The sequence below is a fragment of the Penicillium paradoxum genome, assembly GCF_028828445.1.
Source record: "Penicillium paradoxum strain IBT 22861 chromosome Unknown utg000005l_segment0_segment0, whole genome shotgun sequence".
Taxonomy (NCBI): domain Eukaryota; kingdom Fungi; phylum Ascomycota; class Eurotiomycetes; order Eurotiales; family Aspergillaceae; genus Penicillium; species Penicillium paradoxum.
The window spans coordinates 3,607,402-3,625,327 of NW_026643183.1; the positions used below are offsets into that span (position 1 = coordinate 3,607,402).

General features: G+C 48.9%; 6 protein-coding genes across 6 annotated transcripts; 5 read left to right on the forward strand and 1 right to left on the reverse strand.

The window, feature by feature from the left end:
* Nucleotides 1–230: 230 nt before the first annotated feature.
* Nucleotides 231–736, forward strand: N7457_006288 (uncharacterized protein; the record flags this gene model as incomplete). Its single annotated transcript, XM_057177332.1, has 2 exons — nt 231–386; nt 431–736. 2 exons carry the CDS (start codon nt 231–233, stop codon nt 734–736), a joined length of 462 nt encoding a protein of 153 aa, XP_057031634.1.
* Nucleotides 737–1,475: 739 nt separating this feature from the next.
* On the forward strand, nt 1,476–2,764 carry N7457_006289 (transcription factor IIF subunit TFG2; the record flags this gene model as incomplete). Its single annotated transcript, XM_057177333.1, has 4 exons — nt 1,476–1,748; nt 1,815–2,082; nt 2,132–2,328; nt 2,387–2,764. The coding sequence occupies 4 exons, from the start codon at nt 1,476–1,478 to the stop codon at nt 2,762–2,764; spliced, it is 1,116 nt and encodes a 371-aa protein (XP_057031635.1).
* Nucleotides 2,765–3,149: 385 nt separating this feature from the next.
* On the forward strand, nt 3,150–4,716 carry N7457_006290 (CCCH zinc finger protein; the record flags this gene model as incomplete). Its single annotated transcript, XM_057177334.1, has 5 exons — nt 3,150–3,195; nt 3,248–3,802; nt 3,851–3,948; nt 4,029–4,065; nt 4,145–4,716. The coding sequence occupies 5 exons, from the start codon at nt 3,150–3,152 to the stop codon at nt 4,714–4,716; spliced, it is 1,308 nt and encodes a 435-aa protein (XP_057031636.1).
* A 4,003-nt stretch (nt 4,717–8,719) lies between these two features.
* N7457_006291 (putative bZIP transcription factor) lies at nt 8,720–10,640 on the forward strand (the record flags this gene model as incomplete). Its single annotated transcript, XM_057177335.1, has 2 exons — nt 8,720–9,498; nt 9,560–10,640. The coding sequence occupies 2 exons, from the start codon at nt 8,720–8,722 to the stop codon at nt 10,638–10,640; spliced, it is 1,860 nt and encodes a 619-aa protein (XP_057031637.1).
* Nucleotides 10,641–12,388: 1,748 nt separating this feature from the next.
* Nucleotides 12,389–13,450, forward strand: zrfA (high-affinity Zn(2+) transporter ZRT1; the record flags this gene model as incomplete). Its single annotated transcript, XM_057177336.1, has 1 exon — nt 12,389–13,450. One exon carries the CDS (start codon nt 12,389–12,391, stop codon nt 13,448–13,450), a length of 1,062 nt encoding a protein of 353 aa, XP_057031638.1.
* Nucleotides 13,451–15,099: 1,649 nt separating this feature from the next.
* On the reverse strand, nt 15,100–16,890 carry N7457_006293 (MFS transporter; the record flags this gene model as incomplete). The annotated part of the gene is made up of 4 exons (XM_057177337.1): nt 15,100–15,406; nt 15,469–15,694; nt 15,727–15,909; nt 15,966–16,890. The coding sequence occupies 4 exons, from the start codon at nt 16,888–16,890 to the stop codon at nt 15,100–15,102; spliced, it is 1,641 nt and encodes a 546-aa protein (XP_057031639.1).
* Nucleotides 16,891–17,926: the final 1,036 nt, after the last annotated feature.

The following is a 17,926-nucleotide window of genomic DNA, read 5'->3' on the forward strand; positions in this document are numbered from 1 at the left end:
TTGCGTGTTCCAATTTGTCTTGGCAACCCATACAGGCTATTCTCTATCAAGCATATATTCTTGCTCGCCCAGGTTGTATTCCTGGTAGGATTATTGATCTGCTCTATCGCCACGTCTTCTGAAAAGTCGCAACGTCATTGCCGGCACAATCTTAACAATGCGCTGGAGTATTACTTACCACCTTCCATCAAATCGTCCGCGTTAACTCACCTATTGGAGGCGGATATATGATGGTCCCAATAGCCATTGGTGTCAGCATTGGAATGCTTCTCTGCAAATCCGGAACTAGTAAGATCGGTTACTATACGCCATTGAAGCTTTGTTCCTCTACGCTTCTGCCTATCTTTGCGGGTCTCATAACAACTCTGGGAGTCGATACGAGCTTTGTGCGACTTATCCTGTTCTCTGGTGCATTTGGCTTCCCTAGTAGAATAGAAGTCTGTCTATTGTGCTTTTCGCACGGCAACTTGGTCTTGCTGTCTCCATCGCCATAGTTCAGGTCATTTTTACGTGTAAGCTCTCATCTAACTTGGCTAGAGTAGTCCCGGGCCTCGATCCCGCAGCTGTTGAATCTACTGGGCTGTTGAAAATCGTTGAATATGCACCAGCGCCTCGGCATGGAGATGTTCTGGAGGATGCAGATATGAGTTTTGGTGAAACCTGGTACCTGGCTGTTGGGTTGACATGCGCAACATTGCTTGGGAGCTTGCTTATGGAGTGGCGTTCAGTGAAGTAGAAGGATGCCTGAATTGGCGGGGGTAATATCGTAGATCTGCCTTTGAACTATGTCTACGCAGTCTGTCTACGCGCGGAAAAGAATCTGTATCAATGTGGAGCTTGTGACAGTAACCTTGGAATGGAGTGATGGTGACTTGAGGTTTGGGTCTCGAGGAGGCGAGACGACAGAGAGATCACAGCCAAAGTGAACGATGAGCGAGAACTCTAGAGTGGGAAATTGGGAAAAGAAGGGGTTTCTCGGGCTACCGCAGGACTTTGACTTAATGAATCCCAATGAAAATTGAAGCAATATATGCCGAGTGCAAAACGCGGCTTGAGCTTACATGAGGGAATGGGCTGTGCCTTGCGCTTGAGGTCGTTTGCTAATAATTGGTCTCTTTGCTTTTCGACTACCTGTACCACGTCCCTCCCCCAGTCGTACCCAAAATAAACACAGCAGGAAATTCTAATCGAGGCATTGACTCGGAAGTTTTCTGCTTGACCAACTAGTGGTCATCTTCATGAGCGAAAAAGAAGTCATCATTCAAAGAGATAACTAGCTCTCACCGCCTGCCTCTTCTGGTGACTGAATAGCTCCATCCAGACTTGGGTGGCGCGAACTTCATCACTCAAACACACTTCTCACCCCATCCTTTTTTTTTATCTCCGCATACATATCGATACGTGTCGACGGTCGCATCTGCCCTGAGCTCAATTTCTTTCAATTTCGACCGTCCTCGAGCTTCCCCGCACCCACCATGGCCCAGGTCAAGCAAGACCCGGATCGCGCGTACATCAAGCAAGAGTACATCAAGCAGGACCCCGACAGCAAAGATACTGTCCTCGGAGACATAGACGAAGAAGACCTTTATGAAGATGCTGGGGATCTAGACTTCACACAAGCAGGACAAAATGTGTGGCTTTCTCGCCTGCCTCGGCAGCTGTGGGAGCACTGGGCCCACCTCGACGATGACGAAGAGATTGAGATTGGCACTATGAGAGTGGAGGGAACACCAGATGATATCAAAAGAGTGAGTATATTGAAACGCGCATGCATATCTCCTTTTGACGCATCCTGACATCCATTCGTTTCCCAGGTCAGCTTGCGTTTACATGACCGCCCAGATAATCGAGAAATTCCCAAAGACTACACACTTCAGCGCCAAACGGTCGATCCATCGGGTACTGGATCGCATCTCACACACAACACTTACGTTTTCACGGAGAAGGATATCCCAGGCGTTGAGAACCGCATGGCTACGTTTGGCGAAACTCGCTCAGTGCTGTACGAATCCCAAAAACGTGAAGCGAAGCGGCGGGAGCAGGGCAAGCGATGGGAACCTTATGTGCGGAAGACTATACCAAGTATGTTACCTTGCAGGCATGACGAGTGGTATTCTCTGACAATTTCCAGAACATACTGCCCTCGCTGGCGCGGTCAGTGAAGAGTTCAATTGCCTCCCTGTGGAGAATGAGGAATTCCGACGGATCTCTGAGAAGCGAGCGCTGGAAGCTCTGAAACCCCGAAAGGAAACCGTCTTCATCGATAAAATTCCCGGCAAGATCATCCAGGCACGCCATGCTCTTCCTACCGAGAGGGGCCAGTTCGTGGTATGTCTTCACATTTGTTCTCCCTATTTCGAGAGCCACTTACTCACGTTGTTTATAGCAAGCAACGAGAACTTCCAAGGGAAAATCCCAAGAGAACAAGTCCACCCGTATGCCACAAAACGAGCTTTTGGATCTTATCTTCCAGTGCTTCCGCGAATTCAAATACTGGCCTTTTAAGACGCTCAAGGCCAGATTGGCACAGCCTGAGGCCTATCTCAAACAGACCCTGGAGATGGTTGCGCACCTTGTTAAGGCTGGTGACTTCGCTATGACCTGGGAACTGAAGCCTGAGGCGACACACAGTCAGTACTCGAATGCGATGGATAATGCCAGGGCAGAGTTGCCACCGGGAGCCGATGATGCTTTCGAATCAGAGGATGATCCTGCATCTGGGATGGTCACAGACCAGGATGACATTCAGTTTGAGAACGTTTGATAAATTATCACAAATAATGCCTTCGATATGTAGCATAAGCAGGGTCTTGGCGTTGTGGCTTTCAAGGGGAGGGCGGAGTCCGCATCGAATTACGAAAATAGCCATAGAATGAACAAATGATTTACTGACCTGGTCTCAAAACTACATGTAATTATAGTCAAATGTGATACCCAAGTTGTGGGTTTGTAGATCCTCGTACGCGCCATAGTCCCCATCACGTGCTGGGATCGATACGCCACCAGCGGTAAATGAGCGCGTCTTTGCTTCCTCCACATCCCCAACTCAGACTTTTTGCAAACCCACCAGCTTTTGCTCTTGATCTGAAAGAAAATTCAGATATTTATATCTGCCATTCACTAACCCCATCTAGCTCTAGCTGGTAATCATGACCGAAAATGAGGATCTCCTGGCCAAGATCGGTCAGCTTGCAGGTACACTCAGCTCGACATCAGCTCACTCTCAACATAGAGCTAACCATAGCAGGTCAAATCAACCGCCACAAGACACAAGAGACCCAGTCTACTAATCACCAGTCTCAATATGTGTCTCGTCATGTCCCATCTCACCAAGGATGGGCACCTTATTACAGAGGAGGTCGCGGACGAGGACGAGGACGTGGAGGAGCTGTTGCTCCCCATCGGCATCGCACGCTTATATTGAACAACACAGGTGTTGGTTCAACTACTAGTACCACCCCCTCCCCTGCACCAACAGGCGACCACAATGGCGCCACGCTTCCCACACCAACTTCGAGCAATGGCTGGGTTGCAAGGCACGATCGCCACATGCAGTTGATCAACTCTGCCGTTTACGATAAGGAAGCCCAGGCTAGGGCAAAGGCTATGGAAGAAACGCGCAAATTTAGAGAACGGAAACGAGCAGAGCGCGAACAAGCAAAAGTACTTCGATATGCGCAAGGCCCTGGTGCTACTGCGATGGTCTCTACCTCTGCACACCCTACAGCCGGCCATCAGATTCTCGTCAACGATGTTGCCTTCAAGGTCGCACGGGGCGGAAGTAAACTGATTCGAGTCTCAAGTGCGTGTTTTTCCTTCCTTTCACATTGAATTGGCTTACCCTTCATAGATGACCCCAGTACTGCCAACAATACCCCTAAGCGTGTTACGGTGGCCGGCGTCTCGTTTGTGCGCAGCAAAAACGGAAACTTGCACCGCCTTGGCGCCGTGGCCTTGAAGAAGTGAGTCTTCGTCCCACAAATATCTACACCCATATTGACCCTTGCCACAGAAATGACCTCGTCAAGAAACGCGACGAGCTTTGCAAGAGATTTACAACAACCGGTATTTTGTTTTCCACGGGCCATACTGCTCAGTTCCGCCCTCTCAGCACGCCCAAAATCTAATCTTTCTTGTTTTTTAGGTACATGTTACAAAGGCCCAACCTGCCTCTTCGTTCATGACCCCAGCAAGGTTGCCATTTGCAAGGATTTCCTTCAAACAGGCCAATGTGCCGCAGGTACTAGCTGTGATCTATCCCATGAGCCCTCGCCTCACCGCTCCCCCACCTGTATGCATTTCCTTAGAGGGCGCTGCGCCAACCCGGAATGTCGTTATACCCACGTCCGCGTGACCCCTGGCGCCCCCGTTTGTCGCGCGTTTGCAACACTAGGTTATTGCGAGAAAGGCGACACCTGCGAAGAAAAGCACGTCCACGAGTGCCCAGACTACGCCAATACCGGTGCCTGCCACAAGAAGCGGTGTCAACTGCCCCATGTTGACCGCGCGGGCCAGATCCGAAAAGCTGCCGCGGCTGCTGCTAGTAAGGCTGATTTGGGAGATGATGAGTCTGACCCGTCTAGCGAGGAAGAGAACTACGATGCCATCGATTCGGACGATGTTGACTCCGACGAGTTCGACGATTCCCCCGAAGAAATTATCGAGGGCGTGGATAGCGGCGAGATGTCGCAGCAGCAGGACTTTATTAGCTTCTAATTCCTAAATCCTGCACTCTGTAGTTGATTGGATAGCTGGCGCTTTCTTTTCGTTTCTGCCCATACCCCGATGACATGTTGATACCACTCAGCTGAGAAAAAAATGGAGAAAGAAAATGAAATTGAATAATTTGAACATTCTGCTCATGTAGACAGTCTCTTGGGTTGTTTCTTGGTCACTTGTTGTACTTGGCGGGGATGTTCGGTATATCGGACGATCCTCCCCGCCGGACCATGTGATTGCGATAGGACCAACTCCAGGGTCTTAGGTATGTCCTGCTGACTGGTGGCATAGAGTAGGAAGTTGTGTGACCGTAGAAGTATGGATAAGCCTCCCTATTGCGTGATGTTTGAAAGTTAAATGGACTCGTGGAGAGCACAATATTGAAATCGGCGCTCCAGGATATCCTTCCGAGACCCTACAAGCATGAACCCCAGACTGTGAAACTTGTTGAAGCCAAAACAATATGGGAGATAGACCGAGAAAGACAAAGCAAAGACCTAGAATCTTGTTTATGGATTAATAGAGATGTGTAGATGTGTAGTATTCAGAATATCTGGTTGATATGCTAACCTCAGTGAAGTTGTCCAAGCACGGACCTTGGTGGGGGTATATCAGATATCGTTCTTCCTATACAACGTGCTGGTACAGTTATACACTTCAAGTACTACGAAGAATAACGCCATAGAAATTATCTGCTGTCCAGATTGCAAACATCCACTGATATGTGACATTGTGATCAGCGCCCCGTTGTGTATTGAGAAAGTCGAGATGGTGACTGAGGAACCATATCAAACATCTTGTCCGAATGGGGAACACCCATCGGAAGGGTTGTATACTGAGGAAGTAGGTACTTGGGTATCGAGTGATGTATAGTTGATGATCTATACTTGGAACTTATCCAGGGCCCTGAACTTTCCCGTAACCTACCAGACTCAAATCTCTTGCAAGCATCGGCGGCTACATCGGGTCAGGGACATGATGGTATGCCAACCCTCGGTTATGTTGGGATTCGCGTTTGAGATTGAATGGACCATGAGGCTACGCGTCGTGCTACGTTTGCATAGTTTATTGGATACTAAGTCATAGATAGAAAGACTACCCCAAAAGAATACTAGAGACGTCATCGAGTTGGAGGACATGAAGGTATTCCATGTCGGACGAGAATAGCAACACAGGGAGATCAGTGTTTCGGACGAGAGCACCAAATCAGAAAGATAGTGACTCACTTAGTCCATGAGACTGAATAATCGCATCAATTCCTGAAATTGCGATCACCATTAACCACCTGTACTGAATCCATCTCGCCAGCGTGTTGGCCATAAGCGCAGAAAGCGACAGAAACCCCTCACAACGTCCCATGCCTACTTCTCGCCCTGCTACAGAAATGAGTCATTGAATCGGTGAGCGAGGGCCCTCGGCACAGAGATCAAGTGGTCTTCTGCGATGGGTCCCCAGTCAACGACAGGATTCCCCGATAGGTAGCCTCCAAAGACGCAGAACGTCGACGATTCCCGAATGCGGCATGTGGAGCGCACTGGAACTACAGTAGTGACCACCTAGTGGCCCATTCGCATCCAATCCCACGCACAGGGTCGCCCCCATCTAATGTGCCCAATGTATCCCGACGCACGGCAAATCAGGCAGGTACCGGTTCAAAGTGAGGCTTTGAGATCACATTTGGCATAGCCTGCATCGGGGATATGTTTGAGAAAAACTTGGGCACATACGGTGTACAAGATATGGGAGGATTGTATGGATCCTTCCGAAGTGGTGGGCCATTGACTGCATAAGTATTCGAGTGAAGGTGGACCCGTGGGACCTGCCATGACCTTCTAGCTCGTTCACGGAAGGTAGATCGCCAGTTTCATTCTGAGTCATATGGCAAAATGGCGGTTTCAGCTTCACCGCATGAATTTGCTCCGGTATAGTCTTGCATTGGAGGGAGTATGGGGGGCGCTAAGTGTCGTGGTCGTCAGACAAAGGTACTACAATGATATTGCTCCCGGATTGGATTTACCGCATTGGAGAAACGTCATCGATGAACCGAGATGAAACCATGATCGGGTACCTTGCACGGGAAATGAATTGCATGTCCCATTAGTAAGGTAGCAGCGGACGGGATGACCGATGGAGGGACTGGATCTCGATTGGACAGACTCGGCTTTTTCACCGCCAGATCTTATCCGAGTTAACTTTCCCACTCACGGAGCTGCCGCCCAGATGACAGGCCTATCATTTCCCGCTTATGCGTATGTACTATGTATAGCCCGTGAACAGACTCAGGGGCTGCTGCTGAGGAGGTTTGTGCTCCGGGGAATTGTTAAGACAAGTTGACAGGAACAGGTACCGGGTTTGCGCTTTGGGCGGAAATACTAGGTAGGTATGGGGCCTACTGAATTATGGGGGATGTACGGAGTACGCGAAAAAAAAAGCAAAAATGGAGATTGACAGGCTGAGTTTAATTCGGGTATGATTTAGATCTTGGTATCCTGGGTGAGGCAAAATAATAGGTCAATTATAGGGTGTTCACCCCGCGGCAATGCAGAAATATACCGGAAAGCATCCGTCAAATACAGTGGCATCATATTCCCTGCACTCCGCATAGCAGATCACGGTGTACATGTGGTCTGTGAGCCTGAAAATGTTGGAAAGATGGCTGCTTCAGCCATATGGGAGGTGCAGGGAGAGCTGCAAGCAGATCACGGCAAAGACGAGATCAGGCGTGTGTGATTTTCGACCCAAGCTCTCGCCTCAGCTAGAGCCTTAACCCCAGGGTAATCCCTATCTAGGTATTTTATTTTGGAGGGGTGAGGTCGTCATCTGGATGGCACGAGTGATCAGTGCATGATATCCGTGCTTTTTCTATTATTTTTCCCTTCTTTGTCTTTGCTCACATCCGTGGTCGGCCCAACAGTGGATCAGCGGGCCGAACCCGTACCAGAGATTCATTCTACGGAGACCAAAAACCTCATGAGGACGAGAGGACATCCCAAAATAAAGAAGACAAAGGGAAAAAGAGACCAAAACATTCAACGCAGCCCAAAGGGATCGTCACACTGACTCGGGAACGATTGGCTGTTAGCGGCGGATAGAAGGAAGGGATGACATCTAGACTGGACATCTGACCACTCACGAGTTATGATATTAGTACATAAAAGTTACTCCGAGATACGCCAGAGTACTTGATCGGTAATACATGCATAGGTAGAGTGAGATGTAGCAGGTAGTATTCTACTTAAGCGCTGTAAACAAGGTATAGCACAGACCATATACTCCCCCACGACAGGGGTTGCCTCAAGCCGGCGGAACGAGGATCGATCGATAGGCTATCGTTTATCGATAAGCCCAACGTCTGATTCTCCCCCCACTTGAGAGGGCGGCTTTGGCTGATCGGAAGAGAGAAAAAATGGGCATCGCCGGGATTATTGTGTACATCAATGCCTGCTGTATCTGCCTATCATGTGGGAGTGAAGTATGGAGTACATAATTCCAGCATTAGCATCGAGACTGGGTCATAAACAACAAATCTAAATCTAAAACACAATTAACGGAATAATTAAAAATAAAAGAAGAATAAAATAAAATAAAATCAGACCCGAACCAAAATAATCAAACACCAAATGCAGGTCTGCCCAAGCAGAAACGATGCAGCCAATAACGGAGATGCTGTCCCCGGGGCCACACTTGCACTCCCGCGCAGACCGCTGGATTAGTACTGGGTACTTGATCGACAGCCTATGCTGCATCACCCGAATCGGTACTCGGTACCTGTGGGTACAGTGTCAACCGCACGAGCACTGCGTCTGCTACATAGGCTGCTTCTTTTCCCCCCCGGAACTAGATCACAACATATTCCCCTCTTCACAGTTTCTATCAACATCTTATATTCACTTCGACGCTTCCATCCAACTCCCACTTTGACAATTTCACTCTTCTTGATTCTCTATAAATCATCATCTTTTCCCGCCCCACCCCTCTTTCTCTCACACACCGCCTCTTCATGATGGCACGATATTTCCAATCTGAATTCTACCAACATTCACCATCAACATTAGACGTGGCCCCAGAAGACGACGAGATGAGCGTGTTGGACGATAAGATTCTGGACCCCAGTTCCGAAGACCTTTCCGACAACCGCCGCTCTTCCTACGACGCTCCAGATGCCTACTCACATCGTGATTCCATCTGGTCCAACTACTCAAATACCAGTTCCAACCAGTCCCGTTCAAATTCTCATTCGCATCTTGGACATGCCATGATGAACTCGACTGCCTCATTCATGCCTGTTGATGGCCCTCAATCAACCTCCTACCCACAGACATCTTGGTCTATGCCACGCACGGATTCCGGGTCATGTACCCCGACCGTGGGCTATGACCAGTACGCTGCGGATGGAGACCAGAACACCACCGCTCCTTTCTCTGGTGGGGCTGTTGGCCCCGTCGGCGCCATTCCCATGAACCATATGTCTTATCGCGGTGGTATGGCCTTTGCGCCGCCTGGCAGTGTTGCCATGTCACCGCAGTCAAGTCAGGGCTGGATGCCGGCGCCGATGGATTTGGCCGAAGCAGCCTCACACTCGAACAAGAGTCCGACGTATAGAAATGACTCGCCGTTGACTGTTCGACGGGACGGAATTCGAAAGAAGAACGCCCGCTTTGAGATCCCCGCTGAGCGGACTCTCAGCAATATCGATCACTTGATCAGCCAGTCCACCAATGAGGATGAGATCAAGGAACTCAAGCAGCAAAAGCGACTGCTGCGAAATCGGCAGGCAGCGTAAGTTGATTACATCATTATTCTTCTGTTGATGGGATGAATGCTAACTTGTTTGTTATAGACTGGATTCTCGGCAACGCAAGAAATTGCACACCGAGAAACTAGAAGATGAAAAGAAGCGGTTTACCGCCAGAATCGGGGATCTCGAAGAAGCACTGCAAAACATGAAAATGAGAGAAGCAGAGCTGATGCGCGAGAAGAACGACTGGATCGTCACCCATGGGCAGATGAACCAGTATATCGAAGGCCTGCACATGGAAAAAGACGAGATCATCCGTGTGCACACGCTGGAAACAGCCGAACTGCGGAAGAAGAACAACATTCTGATGGAGACCGTCGACAAGTTGGAGCGTGGTGTCAAGCCCGTCCAGGAAAACCTTCCTGGCGACTTCACCGGCTTTGAGAACTTGACCATGGAAGGCCAGCCATGGGACGACTTCTCCCTGTCCAACGGACTCCCTTTGCAATCAGAATGTGTTCCAGTCCCTCGTCCCCAAGTCGGACAGCAGGCCAAGGCCCCGGAGAAATCCAACGGGTCAGAGATCAGCTGGAATGCCTTCTACATGTGCCTGCTCTTCGGCGCCTTCATCGCCTCCAACGGCACTTCCCTCCCCGGCCGCTCTTTGCCTCAACTCTCCGAAGAGTACCGTGCTGAGTCAGCCAACGTTCTCAAGGCAGTTCTTGCCTCATCGGGCGAGCTGACCCATCCCCACTCTAGCCATGCGACAGTTACCGGCCCGGCGCCGGCAACAATCAGCGGCATGGAGATGGCGCAGATGAGCTCCGGGCAGGCCGTGCCCTCGAGTCTTGACCAGCTGCACAGCACGCTGGTCATGCCGACAGAGGAACAGGAGCGTGAACAGGCTTTCTCACTGAATGCTAACCAGTATCACTCTCTAACAACGTTTGAAGACGATAGCGGCGCGTTCAAGCCGCAGCAGCCCTCGACGCTGCAGCAGGCGCTTGCCGCCATGCGCGATACTGCCGCGCAGCAGAGTCGTATGCACTCGGCTGCGTCTTCGGATGTGTATTCCAGATCGCTGATGTGGGACCGTGTGCCTGACAAGGTTATCCGTGACTTCCGCCGTATGGTGCAGGACTATGCTATCCCCGTAAAAGAGGAAGGTATTTTCCATGCCTAAGCTTTTTTCCTTTTGGAATTAGTCTTGCGATTTTTTCGACGCCGACAGTATTTCTTGTGATTTTTTTTTTCCTTCTACCTTTCTTGCATTTCTTATCACGTCCTCATTTAGGATTGTTGTTTGATCTGCCCTCTTTTTTCCTTTCCTTTTCTTTTCTCTTCTTCTTCTTCTTCTTCTTCTTCTTCTCTTCCTCCCTTCTTCTTCTTTTCTTCTTCAAAAATATGGACCAGCAATGGCCCTTGAAATTCTAGCGTGCAACGATAGATCACGCAACACTTTTATTCTGTTACTTGTGTATCTTTTTTGGCATAATTTTCAATGTCCTTCTTGTGAAATTCGGTTTTTAGGGTGTTGTTTACTCGGGCGCGGGCTTTGTTTAGCGATGTGATGATTTTTAGCGATTGGCTTCGGAGCGTGTTTCTGTTTCTTTGGAGGAGGACTTATATTATACGAACAACAGGGTGGGAACCTGAATCATGTGTTGATGTGTTGATGTGTACAGACACGGGATCCTCTCAGGGGGATACGAGAAACGAAACGAGTTATGAAGAAACCTTGCATATGACGATTGCATTCAACTGTGCTTATTATGATGTTTTCTATGTTACTTCTTATGTTTTTATTTAGCGGTTTGGGCTGGGACAATGTCATTTGCAAAATGGGACGGCCGGTGGTTTCGGGCCGGATGAACTTCCTTTTCTCTTTCTGTTTGCTCTTAGACCTCTTAGAGATGTATCAGCTGAAGCCTAGACAATACACTAAGCTCGCAAGGTTGCTCTAGCCGGAGAGACTTTCATTCTCATTCGTACTCATCCCACGAATGGCGGTGACGCCGAACGGGGCATGAAGAAACCACAAAGTGATATCACACCCAACACGAACCACTATCACTGTTTGATTAGCATTAATTTATTAATAATTGGCTCGGCTCCAGCCGAATCAGCGCCTTCCTTAGCATATTCAACGGTGGTCCCTAGATTGCTCTCCAAAGTCGGAATATCAGATCAGCGTATTGACACTATCCACACTCCATGCTTTTGTTTTCGTCCATGGTCTAATATCTGAGTTCAAGCTACTATAGACCACCTGCCTCATTCAGTAACATCTCCTCGATCGAAATCTCGTCATGGCAGGGGTTGATCCACGCGCAATCTTAGCCGAAGGACCTTGGGGACAACTCGCGGTGCCAATTGACCCAATCACCACCCCGGGCGATGGTCCACTGACAAGAGTTGCGTCAAGGCTTACATCGTTCCAAGCTTTTGACAAGAAATGTCCCGAGTCTTAACTGCTTTTTTACGTGGAGGGTTTATGGTTGCTCTCGTTCAGGCATTCGATGCCCAGCGAAGACATACGAACTCTAGATTGACAGTATAGCATCAGCATAAAACAACAATTTGGACGCTCCGATACTAACTAATGGAAACAGCCATGCAATAGATCTCATGAGACCTAATATCCCAGTCAATGCAACCGGTGACTAGCATTGCGAGTTAATTACCTACTTCATATCATCTGCGGCCGAAACGTCCCAAGGTCCTCAATGCAACGAAAGGACCGGAATAGACCCAGAGTTCGCTCTCTGATATAAAACAGCGCATAAGTTTCTGTCATAGCCTTAGAAAATCGTCGTCGGCCTAATTTCCCTCCCCTCTTCGAGCTTTGCTTCTGGCCGTGGAATATAAAAAGCCACATTTCCACCTTTCTTTCAACCCAAAAGAGCAGTCTACGACAAAGCCGCACACAAAATGACCATCGAAATGTCCTTCGACCCTCACAATGTCGATCTGGAAACAGCAGACCCCGCCCAGATCGTTTGCTATCTCAATGCCGAAGGCAACGAATACAACGGCCAACTCGGCGCCCGCATCTCCTCCATCTTCGTCATCCTAGTCGTCTCCTCAGCAGCAACATTCTTCCCCGTCCTAGCCCAGCGCGCGCCACGTCTCCGAATCCCCCTCTACGTCTACCTCTTCGCAAAATACTTCGGCGCTGGCGTCATCATCGCAACAGCCTTCATCCACCTCCTCGATCCCGCCTACGACGAAATCGGCGGCAACTCCTGTGTCGGTCTAACAGGCCACTGGGGAGACTACTCATGGTGTCCAGCAATTGTGCTGACCTCATTAATGGTCGTGTTCCTGCTAGACTTCGGCGCTGAGCGCTGGGTCGAGATCAAATATGGTATTTGTCGCGAGGACCCGGAGCCCATGATGGCGAATGGCGAAGCCCGTCGTGACTCGCGCGTTTCGGCACGTCACTCTGATGACAAGCACGTCAAGGAGATTGAGTCACAGGTTGAGGAGATGGCTATCGAGCGCTCGTTTAAGCAGCAGATTGCTGCGCTGCTGATTCTTGAGTTCGGGGTTATTTTCCACTCTGTGATTATCGGGTTGAATCTTGGTGTTGCTGGCGATGAATTTGCGACTCTTTATCCCGTTCTGGTATTCCATCAGTCATTTGAGGGGTTGGGTATTGGAGCGCGGATGTCTAGTATTCCGTTTAAGAAGGGCAGTTGGTTGCCCTGGTTCTTGTGTGCGGCGTATGGGTTGACGACTCCCATTGCTATTGCTATTGGACTTGGTGTGCGCACGACGTATAACCCCGGTTCGTTCACTGCGAGCGTTGTCTCTGGTGTGCTGGATTCGATCTCTGCGGGTATTTTGCTGTATACTGGGCTTGTTGAGCTGCTTGCTCGGGACTTCCTGTTTGATCCTCACCGCACGCAGGATAATAAGCGGTTGGCCTTTATGGTGTTGACTTTACTTCTTGGTGCTGGTATCATGGCCTTGCTTGGGAAGTGGGCTTGAGTGGTGAGACACCTGGGTTTATGCAGAGCTCTTTTGGACCTTTTGTGACAGGTGGTGAATTGTACGATCGTGATATTTGATGGATTCCGGACTTAATTGGTTAATTTAGATTGAAGACAAATGATACCCAAGGTGGGATGGTTTTGTGATAGGCTTCCTCTTCTCAACTCCTGTGGCCTGTGAAGCTGCTATAAGATCGAATGTTTGTTGGTGACTTACCTCTGTAATATCGCAAAATGATAGGTGACAGATCAATCGGGGGAGTAGTAATCCGTCATTTCTGCGCTTTGTGACAATGTTGGTAGCGTGCACGTCTTATTTCCTAGCGGATACCTGCCCGGACTAAAGTATGTATTGTACCTCCATCCGTCAGGGTAGCACTTGCCTCCGTCTGGACTCTCACAGCCTTGTATAAGAGCCGAGCGGAAACGAAGTTCAGCCTGACAAGGTCGAGTGTTAGCTTCAGTGTGAAAAGGAATCAGAGGTGAGAGGCAAGAGGCAGCAAGAGCAAGAGGCGTAAAAAAAGAAAATCAAATCCGAAGGGGGATTGAACACTGAGCATTGTTGACCTGTCCGAAAGAGGAAATTGGTTCCCTTATAGGAAGTCGGAAAGAGGTCCTACCTGCAAATCCACCTCGATTAGCTCAATAGCTGGGTCTAGGGGTATTTGGTACTTGAAGCCTGGACGCGCATACTTTGAGTGGCCCTTGGGAGTCATGAACCCAAGCAATACTCGAGGATCCCTGTGTGGCCTTAGGGTGGATCAATAACAAATATCTTGTAGCAATACCGAGTAGATTCCACACCTATAGGGTATGCGAGTCCCGATCCGAGGGGGTGGCGGTCCTGAGGTGAGTGGTTTGTGGATTTGCACCTTTTTTTTCTTTTTCTTTTTCTTTTTAGTATTGACATAGCTACATGTCCCTAGTCTATCTTGTGGTGTCTCCTACAGCCCTAGGGATATCATCTGCTTATATCTTATCTTCCACACAGCACCACCCACGCCCTTAGTTTGCTACAGTGTGCGGTGTGCCGCATGATACTGGAGGTGTGTATACCGTCATTAACGGGCCTGCACCTTTGGCTGTAATGTCGAATATGTTTGAATCGTAGGCTGCATTGCTGGCCACCAAGAACAGCGCGAATATGGGGAGGTCTAGGAGCATTCCCACATGTGATAGTAGGGATGGAGATGGCATTACAGAAAGGGAATCCGATACTTGAATAGTAAAACAGAAGACTCCGAGACATTGAGATCTCCATTCCAATCCTGGCACGCGAATTGGCGGCAAGCACTTTCTATGGACTGGCCCAAAGCACTGGATCTCACAATTTGTCCTCGTATACAGAGCATCTGCATGTGCAACGTATTGCCCCTTTGATTTCCCAATCCATTGTTATAATGCTGTCTCACTGAAACTCAAACTTCAATAAAGATTGAAACTCCCCTGCCTCAGCACTAGATGCAACGCTCACTAGACGGGGCCTCGAGCTGGCCGCCTCAAACGACCGAGCAAAATCACCGACAGTCCGCTCGCGGGCATTATGAACTACCAGCGTTAACTGGTCCTCAAATACGGAGATCGAGAATCCAAACAGGTATTATCTTTGACCAGAGCAACGTTGTGTCAAAGATGACTTTGCCCAACTTAGCTCAATGTTTTGGGTTTCTCGATAGCATTTTCAACGGCAAACGCATTCGAGTCTGTGGCAGCATCTATTTGAACCGCCGGCTTTTCGTTTCCTGCTTTTTGCTCAACCTGTTCACGCATGCGGTCGGCCATGGCATCTAATTGCCGTGCAGATTCAGCAGCATACTGACAATGCTGGCGAATAGCGGGTCCATATTTATAGAAAATCCACGGGAACGGCAGACAAGCGAAAGCGAGAAAGGCTGATATGGATGAGGCCCAGTGAACCCCGAGGTTCTCATACATTGGCGTTGTAAATAGCGGACTATTGATGTTTCTTATTAGCTTTTCGAAAGAATCAAATGACGGACCAGATGTGAGACAAACAATGCAGCGCCGAAGAGGGCGCGAATAACAGCATTACCGGCCAGTGCCGATGCTGCATAAAGAGTATATCCATCGACCAAATAGTTTACTACACTTAGAAAGATGGAAACGTGGGAGAAGCCAAACAACACAGTGCCAATCTCGCAGACAATCCAGTGTATATGTGGGAAATTGGTCCAGGCAAACCAGAACAGCCCGATGGGAAGCGTTACTGCCCCAACCATGGCTGGAATGAGTCGAGCTTCGGGGGTGGGCGACCGTAGGCAGTGCGATCGGATACTTTCTTATAGCGGCCATCGTCAAGAATCGAATATGCACAGCCAATGATTTGCCCAATCATCATTCCAAGGAAGGAGAGGCCAGAGGTACTCTGTGGCCATTTCAGATTGTCTTCGAAAACAATAGGGAAGGCGGCAAACTCCATGTACATTGTGCCGTAGACTGCGATGATTATATCAGCTTATGAGCAAGAGAAATGGGAAATTAATGGGGCTTACTTATGGCCATGTAAATAGACAAAAGAAGCACAATAGGCTCTAAAAGGAGTAATACCCAAGGTCGCACCATGGTCTTAGTGAAAATTTGACCAGCTGTTCGGTTTGCATTGCCAACGTCCAACCGACTTTTGTGGACGGCTCCAGTCAGTCTAGTAAGCTTGGCAGCGCGCTTCTGTAGGAGAACTGGGGCATAAGTCTCAGGTATAAACGCGATTCCGACAAAGAACACCACGGCGTTGAATATAGTTGTAAGTCCCTGCACCCACCTCCAGCCGTTGGAGACCGCCAAAAAAGCACAACTGATTGGTCCAAGGCTAGGACCTAGGAATGGGGCGCCAATGAAGGCAATTGTGGCCAATCCTCGATCCCGAGCTGTATACATGTCCGAAACCACGCCGCCGGCATTCGAGATTGCTGAAGAGCCGAATGCACCTGCGAGGAAGCGCAAGACGAGCAGCGTCGCAATATTCGGGCTTGCTATTGTTGCTCCGGCGAAGAGTGTAGTCAATCCATACGTGATAAAGTAAATGATCTGACGACCCCACAGCTCGGATAGTGGTGCCCAGATAGCCGGCCCAATGGCGAAGGCAAGCACGAAAAGGGAGGTGTCGGCGACAACTAGTTCAGTGCTGGCACCAAACTCTTCCTGGATTTGGGGATTGGCTGCTGACAGAGAGGACGAAGCGAACGTGATAGACAAAAAGGAGGCTGCTTGGAGTAGTGTGATGGACCACTTTAGCCAATCTGGCATCTGATGAGGATCGCGAGCATCTTCATGAAGCCAGTCGACTAGGTATGGGTCTCGCTCTGTACCATTGCCTTCCCATTTGTGTCGAAGAACATCCTCGGTAATAATGTCTTGAGAAAGAACAAGCTGATAGAGTGGAATGTGCAAACGCTCTCTGGTATTTTCAGTGTTGGCCATGGTTCGGGATTTTCTTCAAATCCTGGATGCGGGCAAATAAATAGTATGACCGAAGGTTCGGATGGAACTGATGAAGGGCAATGGCACTGCTTTCAGAAACTTCTCCGGATATCCCATAAGGTGTTCTAAGACTACCAAATGGGCCCATAAAAGAGGATGTCCAAGAAGGAAAGGGGGTAACAAAGGCCTAAAGAAGTCAAGTTAAAGCATTTCAGAGACACGCGAATGGCGTGGACGTGGAAGCTGAGGGGAGGTTGACCATAGCCATTATTAATTATTAGCAATTAGGAGGGGGTAATTTCAAATCAATTTCTGACGTGATCTGTGAATCGGAATGTGGCTGAATATCTTTGTCGTCGGGTTCTTTAGCAGCTGTATTTTGGTATAAATGACGATGCCCTGAAAACCAGGCTATGCCAAGCTTTGCGGCCACGGAGAACATGTGGGCCGTGGGCCAATAATAGGGCTTAGAGAGTCCCACCCGGTATCGTTCCCGCTTGTCAGAACCTTGGAACTCGTGTGTCGTCAACGATGTTTGCAGCGTTTGCAGAGTTCATCTGTCTTACGCATCAGCAACAAATACCTAGGTATACTCCGTAGCTAGCCACAAGATCAGGGGTTTAATCCTTGGGTGACGCATATGTACCTACTTCTTACGTAAAATCTAAAAAGGGTATTTCTGCTGATTTCACACTCACTGAGTCCGAACCAATAGAGTAGATGTTGTTTTCAAGAACCATGATAGCTGAGTATCAAATGAAGTCCAGACCGGCTTTGCTTTCACCCATGTCCAACTGTTGATCAATTGCTCTCATTTGTGGTTAATATGTAACTTCCCTTGTTACAAATCAGTTTAAACAGCAACACAGAAATAGTATCCCAGCCATAGGTTGCTGTATGTCGCGCTAATCTGGGTGTTCTAAGTGCGGAACTGAGCCAAAGTGATCCCTGGAGGCGTATTAAATGTGTATTATCTGCCATCGTCCTCGATTAGATGGTAAGTCTTACAGTTGCTAACGATGCCAGGCATCTAGGG